The sequence below is a fragment of the Anomaloglossus baeobatrachus genome, chromosome 3, assembly GCF_048569485.1.
Source record: "Anomaloglossus baeobatrachus isolate aAnoBae1 chromosome 3, aAnoBae1.hap1, whole genome shotgun sequence".
NCBI lineage: Eukaryota > Metazoa > Chordata > Amphibia > Anura > Aromobatidae > Anomaloglossus > Anomaloglossus baeobatrachus.
In genome coordinates this window covers 403,120,357-403,128,700 of record NC_134355.1, presented here as the reverse complement: position 1 = coordinate 403,128,700, position 8,344 = coordinate 403,120,357, and the positions used below count along the sequence as shown (strand labels likewise).

Genomic DNA, 8,344 nt, shown 5'->3' with positions numbered 1-8,344 from the left:
GCTGGGATCTGTTGCCCTCTGCAGGGATAAGCAGAGAGCAGGGTGCTGCAGGGGGAGGACCAGTGTGTGGGGTGGGGGCTACCACAGCAAATGTGGGGTCCCCAGAGATTTCACAGCGGGGTTCTGTTGCTGCAGGAGGGGAACAGGCAGGTGAGATTGGGGCCGGTCCAGGAGCGGAAGTGCTCCCAGGTAAGATCTCGGTGCATGGTTCCCCCACAACCGGGGTGTCAGGAAGCCAGGTAGGTCTGCCTGAACCGGCGACTTGGTCAGGAACGGAGGAGGAGCAGGCACGACCCACGGTCGCAGCGGCTGTGGCCGCTGTCACCCGCAGTGGGAGTGCTGGAAGCCAAGGGGCCTCCCGGAGGTCCGATAGCTCTTCCCCTTCTGACCAAGTGGCAGCCGAGTCAGGTGGAGGCCAGGACCCAGGTCCCGGGGTACTGACTGAAGATGTGACAGTCTCGTCGATTCTGGCCACATCTAGTCAGGGGTTTCAGGCAGCGTTAGAAGCTGACGACAGCCTGAAAGCTCTTAAGGAGCAGGCGGCACAGCCTCCCTCGGACTCGGACCCGGAGCGAGTGGTCTGGGACCAAGGACGGCTGTACCGGGTCACGGTCCAGCAGGGTTCACCGGAGGCGTGGCCCAGGGACCGACAGTTGGTGGTGCCCTATCCGTTCCGGACGGAGTTGTTGCGGATCGCACATGAGATTCCGATGGCCGGACACCTAGGGATCGCTAAGACCAAGGCCAGGTTAAACCAGCATTTCTACTGGCCAAAAATGGGGGCCGATGTGGCTGCCTACTGCCGTTCGTGTGAAACCTGTCAGAGAGTGGGGAAGGCGGGGCCACACCCCAAAGCCCCACTAGTATCTCTGCCAATCATCGATGAGCCTTTCAGGAGGGTGGCTGTGGATCTGGTCGGCCCGCTGGCCATCCCCAGCAGCTCCGGGAAACGCTTCATACTGACGGTAGTGGACTATGCCACCCGGTACCCAGAAGCAGTGGCCTTGTCGTCCATTCGGGCTGACAAGGTGGCCACCGCATTGCTGGAGATTTTCTCCCGAGTGGGTTTTCCCCAGGAAATGCTCACTGACCGGGGGACCCAATTCATGTCCCAGCTGATGGAGGCCCTCTGTAAGCAAGTCCAGGTGCGACATCTGGTGGCCAGCCCGTACCATCCACAGACTAATGGCCTGTGCGAGCGGTTCAATGGCACCTTAAAGCAGATGCTTAAGATGTTGGTCGACTCCCATGGGCGTGACTGGGAGCGGTATCTCCCACACCTGTTATTTGCTTACCGGGAGGTTCCACAGGCCTCAACAGGATTCTCACCGTTTGAGCTCCTGTACGGGCGACGTGTGCGGGGCCCCCTGGCTCTGGTGAAAGAGGCTTGGGAAGGGGATTTGGCCACCCCTGGAGTGTCGGTTATCGAGTATGTCATGCGCTTCCGGGACAAAATGCAGGCCTTGACGCAACTGGTACACGACAATATGGCTCAAGCCCAGGCCGATCAGAAGCGTTGGTACGACCAGAACGCTTGTGAGAGGACCTACCAAGTGGGTCAAAAGGTGTGGGTACTGGTCCCCGTACCACAGGACAAGCTTCAGGCAGCCTGGGAAGGCCCATACCTCGTGTACCAGCAGCTCAACCCTGTAACGTACCTGGTCACCCTGGACCCTGCCCGTGGAAGGCGGAAGCCCTTCCATGTGAACATGATGAAGGCACATCATGAGCGGGAGGCATGTGCGCTCCCCGTGTGCAACCTGCCCGAGGAGGGAGAAGCGGAAACCCTCTTGGATATGCTAGCCCAGGTTAGGGCAGGCGGATCCATTGAGGATGTGGAGGTTGGCCACCAGCTCTTGGAAGACCAACGGTCCCAGCTGTGGGCCACCCTCCTCCCCTTCCGGGGGTTGTTTACCAACCAGCCCGGAAGGACTGACTTGGCTGTCCATCACGTGGACACTGGGGATCATCCCCCGATCCGGCGTTCAGCATATCGGGTCTCCCTGGAGGTGCAGCAACACATGCGCCAGGAGATTGACGAGATGCTGAAGCTGGGGGTGATCCAGGCATCCAACAGCGCTTGGGCCTCGCCTGTAGTCCTTGTCCCTAAGAAGGACCGAACCACTCGGTTCTGCGTGGACTACAGGGGGCTCAATGCGGTCACGGTCGCCGATGCGTACCCAATGCCACGCATCGATGACCTGCTCGATCAGTTGGCCGGGGCTCAGTACCTGACCATCATGGATCTGAGCCGGGGATATTGGCAGATCCCCCTGACTCGCAAGGCCAGGGAACGCTCTGCCTTTATTACCCCCATTTGGACTGTACGAGTCCACGGTGATGCCATTCGGGATGAGGAATGCCCCTGCCACTTTCCAGCGGATGGTCAACACCCTGCTCAAGGGACTTGAAGGGTACGCGGCCGCGTACCTGGATGACATTGCCGTCTTCAGTCCCACCTGGGAGGACCACCTAGAGCATCTAGCACAGGTGCTCAGGCGGATCCACCGGGCAGGTTTGACCATCAAGCCGGGAAAGTGTCAGCTGGCCATGAGCGAGGTCCAGTACCTCGGTCACCGGGTAGGTGGGAGAACACTGAAGCCCGAGCCTGAGAAAGTGGAGGCCATCGCATCCTGGCCCACCCCCAGGACCAAGAAGCAGGTGATGTCCTTCTTGGGGACCGCTGGGTACTATAGGAGGTTTGTTCCCTGCTATAGTAGCCTGGCAAAGCCCTGACGGACCTCACCAAGAAGAAGCTGCCCTCTGCAGTCGATTGGACAATGGACTGCGAGACAGCCTTCCGGGCCCTAAAGGACGCCCTGTCCAGCCCGCCCGTGCTACAGGCAGCCGACTTCACGCGGCCGTTTGTAGTACAGACCGACGCCAGTGACTTCGGCCTCGGTGCGGTGCTCAGCCAGGTGGACTCTGCGAGCCAAGAGCACCCAGTCTTGTACCTGAGCAGGAAGCTGTTACCAAGGGAAGTTGCCTATTCCACGATGGAGAAGGAGTGCCTGGCCATAGTGTGGGCCCTGCAGCGTCTGCAACCCTATCTATACGGGCGCCACTTCATCGTGGAGACGGACCACAATCCCCTCAGCTGGTTGCACACCGTCTCTGGGACGAATGGGCGATTGTTGCGATGGAGCCTTGCGCTCCAGCAATACAACTTCACCATTCGCCACAAAAGGGGCCGTGACCACGGTAACGCAGACGGGCTGTCCCGACAAGGAGAGGTCGCGGACGGGCGCACGGGGGAACACCGGAGTGTGCTGCCCCCTAGCGCCCTCAAAAGGGGGGAGGTGTGAGGCAAATCCCGGGATATGAAGATGAATTATGACTCCAGTCATAATCCCTCATCACTCCCTGGCAGTGCCCCCTCCCTTCTTGTTCTCAGTGTTCCACTTACACCTCCATGGCCATGTCCTGTGATATGGAAATGAGGTGGTGTGGGAACAATGGACACAGGATGACTCCCTGCCATCACCCTGTAACAAGAGTTGTATCTCATTAGCAAGGCTATGGAAATAGCCAGACAGAACGACTCCAGTAAAAAATGGTTCATATCTCGCAAGCCATATTTCCGATAAATATGGCAACCATAAAAATGGTGTCTCTGCATGCGGACGATGCCGGCACACCCTTTTTATGGGAGCAGGACATTGGGAAATGCCCCAGGCGTGATATCAGCCAATGGGGAACTGGCAGACAGGTCATGAGTCCCCTCGTTCTGTAGCTAAATTCATAACTGTCACAATGAGAGCATTGGCGTCCGCCTACGACGCTCCCAGGCCAAGTTATGGCCATATTCCATGTTGTGGATTTTGTCCATAACTCCAGCCAGGGGTGGAGCAGTGCTTCCCTGTGAGGTCACTAAGGTAGGAGGGGACCTGGATCTGCCCAGGTTGATAACCCTACTTCGGCCATTTTCCAGTGTTCTTTCGCTGGGGGCACGTGTAGGAAACATCTGTGGGAAGGATCCTAGAAACCTGGGTACAGCGCCCCCCTGTGGCCAGACGCAACAAGGTAACTGCTGGAACTGTGTATGCCTGTTTGTAAACCATGCTTTATCTGTAACTGTACTCTGACATAACTGTATATTCTGTAGATTCCCTATTGTATATATTGTAGTTCTAGTGTGCTTTAGGCTGATTAAATTATATAATTAATCTTGGGCTGTTCTGTTATCTCGATCTTGAATCCCACGTCTGTGTGTTCGGCTAATAGTTACCGTAAATCGGTTGGTGGCAGCGAATTGTGCCAAGGATTATTGTGGGGAGGCCAGTGAGATTCGGGGAGATTTTATATATTCCGCCCGCGGAGGTCGGGGGAATATATACCTTACTCTCACCGGGGACCCTTCAATAATCGGCATAAGTAGTATAGCGGCCTCCTTGCTTATGGTCGGGCAATTCCATAATTGGCCTGACTATAAGAGGGGCGCTAGAGAGCGCGTCACGTGCTCTGTCTGTCGGTCGGGAGGTATAAAGGAGGGGTGACCCCCACTTGTTACCCCCCGATTGTGACGTACTGGTAGCCAGCGCGGGGGATTTCTGAGTGACCCCCCGGTGGTTTGTGACATACCCGACTGTTGATTTTGCTACTCCAAGCATGTCTGCTATCTCTCTGATGGATTTTTTTTTTTTCAGCCTCAGGATGTTCTGCTTCACCTCAATTGAGAGTTCCTTAGACCGCATGTTGTCTGGTCACAGCAACAGCTTCCAAATGCAAAACCACACACCTGTAATCAACCCCCAGACCTTTTAACTACTTCATTGATTACAGGTTAACGAGGGAGACGCCTTCAGAGTTAATTGTAGCCCTTAGAGTCCCTTGTCCAATTACTTTTCGTCCCTTGAAAAAGAGGAGGCTATGCATTACACAGCTATGATTCCTAAACCCTTTCTCCGATTTGGATGTGAAAACTCTCATATTGCAGCTGGGAGTGTGCACTTTCAACCCATATTATATATATAATTGTATTTCTGAACATGTTTTTGTAAACAGCTAAAATAACAAAACTTGTGTCACTGTCCAAATATTTCTGGCCCTGACTGTATGTTCACTGCAGTTGCAGCTGATGTTATACACTGTTAATAGTCCAGTTCCCACCCAGGGACTGCTATGGGACTTTGTGTCCCCCAATGAAAAGGCGAGAAAGGAAATGACATTTTTGTGTACTCACCGTAAAATGTCTTCCTTGGAGCCTTTCATTGGGGGACACAGCTCCCACCCTTGTGGTTTTGGTTGTCCTCCTACTGCTTCTACACCAAACTGAGCTAGTTTCCTGCCTAGCTAGGGTATATGCTGTGGGGCGAGGAGCTAACACTTTTCAAATCTAGTGTCACGCCTCCCTGGAGACACCATAATACCCACTGTCTGTGTCCCCCAATGAAAGGCTCTAAGGAAGACATTTTACGGTGAGTACACAAAAATGTCATTTTTAAATGAAACCATAAGTTTTACCATATAGTGTACTGGGAAACTGCAAAAAAATTCCAAGTGCGGAAAAATGGCAAAAAAAAGTGTAACTGCATGATTGTATTTGGGATATTTTATTCACCGTGTTCACTATATATATATAGTAATATAATATAATATATAGGTTAACTTTTCCGCAACCCATGTTGTTCTCATTTTTCGGGATCTATGGCTACTGATAGCTTATTTTTTGCATCTCAAGCTGCTATTTTACTGGTATCAATTTTGCGCAGATGCTACGTTTGAACGCCTGTTATTGCATTTTATGCAAAATTGGTGGCGACCAAAAAACGTAATTAGGGATTTTGTTTGCCGCTACGCTGTTTACCGATCAAATTAATTGATTTTATACTGTGATAGTTCAGGCATTTCTGAATGCGGCGATACCAAATGTGTGTATATTTTTTTTAACCCTTTAATTTTCAATGGATTGAATGAGGGACATTTGAACTTTTAGTTTTTTTAAACTTTTTTTTTCTATTTTACTAGTCCCCCTTGGGGACTATAAGGATCAGTAGTCTGATCGCTTGTGCATTTCTGTTCATCACAGCTACACAGCTGTGATTACCAGAAATGTCACTGGCAGCACTCGGTCGGGTGAAACAGGAAGTAAGTCATGATAGCTACAGGAAGTCATCCCATGACCCTGTGCTACCCATGGTAACCATCGGCTCACAATGATCACGTCACAGCGCCACCGATGGAGCCAGGTAAGTGAAGATTTACCGCTGCTGGGATTTAATTCGCAATGTCAGATTTTGACATTGCGTTTAAGGGGTTAACAGGTGTAAGTGGATAGCGGATCCACTCACGCCTGCGAGGCACACGTCAGCTGTTCAAGTCAGCTTACATATGCCCTGATCACCAACAGCTGCCCATTACGGTCCGTGGTCGTTAAGGGGTTAACATTGAAAATTATAGGAGAAGCTTTGCTTAGATTTTCTTTAGCCATTGGTGAAAAATACTGATGGTAAAAACGAACACACTGATAACAAACTGATCCAAAACACTAATGACACTGGGACCACTGTTTCACATACATGTTTAAATACGGACGTATGAAGGGAAGCCTAAAGGTGAATACTGGAGACCTGGGTTGAGCAATATTGACTTACATCAGAAACTGTAAGGCTGACCATGATGTGCATTTATAGTCATACACATTGCCTTTCATAAATAAGGCTATATCTACATTTACACTTTCACCACTCCGCCCTTTTCTTACTTCTATTTCTTTCCTTTTGGAGTAAGACCCAAAAATATGAAAACAAAAGAAAACCACCACAAAATTAAAACAAAAATCTATTTAAAAGACAATTTGGTTAAACATTTTTTCTTCTGAAAATATATTTCTTTAGAATTTAGAAATTGTAGAAGGAACTGGACATAGGAAAGGAGAACATTGTGAAGAGTGGGAAATGATCCTTTGTGCAGGAATGTGTTTTCTTAAGTTGTCATGGGAGAATTCTTCACTTCGGCCGTTAGGTGTGGTGATCTGCAGGAAATTACACGAAAAAAGATTCCAGTCTTTGGTTTTACAATGACAGTTACACATAATATATTTATCCTGTATACAAAGAAAGCAAATCCCTAAAACATTTTTTATGTTAACATAACTTTGCTGTAAAATTAATATGTATTTTGCACCAAAAAACATTTGTGTGAACATAATGATTGTAAAATATAACTTTATGGGGTCCAACCCATATATAAGTTATTTATATATTAAGCCCAGTACAAATTAGACTTTTGGCCAAACCCACCAATATCAACGAGTTTGGTTGACGCCTTAAGGCCCCGTCACACTAAGCAACATCGCTAGCAACATCGCTGGTAACGAACAACTTTTGTGACGTTGCTAGCGATGTTGCTGTGTGTGACATCCAGCAACAACCTGGCCCCTGCTGTGAGGTCGTTGGTTGTTGCTGAATGTCCTGGGCCATTTTTTAGTTGTTGCTGTCCTGCTGTGAAGCACAGATCGCTGTGTGTGACAGCGAGACAGCAACAACTAATGTGCAGTGAGCAGGGAGCCAGCTTCTGCTGAGGCTGGTAACTAATGTAAACATCGGGTAACCAAGAAGCCCTGTCCTTGGTTACCCGATATTTACCTTTGATACCAGCCTCCTCCGCTCTCACTGCCTGTGCTGCCGGCTCCTGCTCTGTGCACATGTAGCTGCAGCACACATCAGGTAATTAACCCGATGTGTGCTGTAACTAGGAGAGCAAGGAGCCAGCACTAAGCAGTGTGCGCTGCTCCCTGCTCTGTGCACATTTAGCTGCAGCACACATCAGGCAATTAACCCGATGTGTGCTGTAACTAGGAGAGCAAGGAGCCAGCGCTAAGCATTGTGCGCTGCTCCCTGCTCTGTGCACATTTAGCTGCAGCACACATCGGGTTAATTAACCTGATGTGTGCTGTAACTAGGAGACTGGGGGCTGGTCACTGGTTGCTGGTGAGCTCACCAGCAACTCGTGTAGCCACGCTCCAGCGATCCCTGCCAGGTCAGGTTGCTGGTGGGATCGCTGGAGCGTCGCAGTGTGACATCTCACCAGCAACCTCCTAGCAACTTACCAGCGATCCCTATCGTTGTTGGGATCGCTGGTAAGTTGCTTAGTGTGACTGGACCTTTAATGTATAAGGGAACATCTGACAATTTATTGTTGGGGAGATATCGATCTGGCAAAGCCTGATTTTGGAATGTCAATTGCTTTGTTCTCCCGGAGATAAGCCACTGCCAATCTAGTGGCAGCTTTCTCATAGACAAAACCAGGATGCTCCTGTCTATGGGAGAACCATGCAAACTTGCTGCCGCCTGAACATAATGTGTATAGTGGGATTTATTCCTGGACAAATTCTCTAAAGATC

The 8,344-nt window shown here is 50.5% G+C and overlaps 1 protein-coding gene across 1 annotated transcript in view; it reads right to left on the bottom strand.

Annotated features, from left to right (window-relative positions):
* Positions 1-6,679: 6,679 nt before the first annotated feature.
* The window catches only part of RAB23 (RAB23, member RAS oncogene family), an 84,257-nt gene continuing 82,592 nt past the window's right edge, over positions 6,680-8,344 (bottom strand). The window contains exon 7 of the mRNA XM_075340266.1: positions 6,680-6,973. Coding sequence (XP_075196381.1) covers positions 6,960-6,973 — 14 coding nt within the window. The 3' untranslated portion in view covers positions 6,680-6,959. The remainder of the gene's footprint in view (positions 6,974-8,344) is intronic.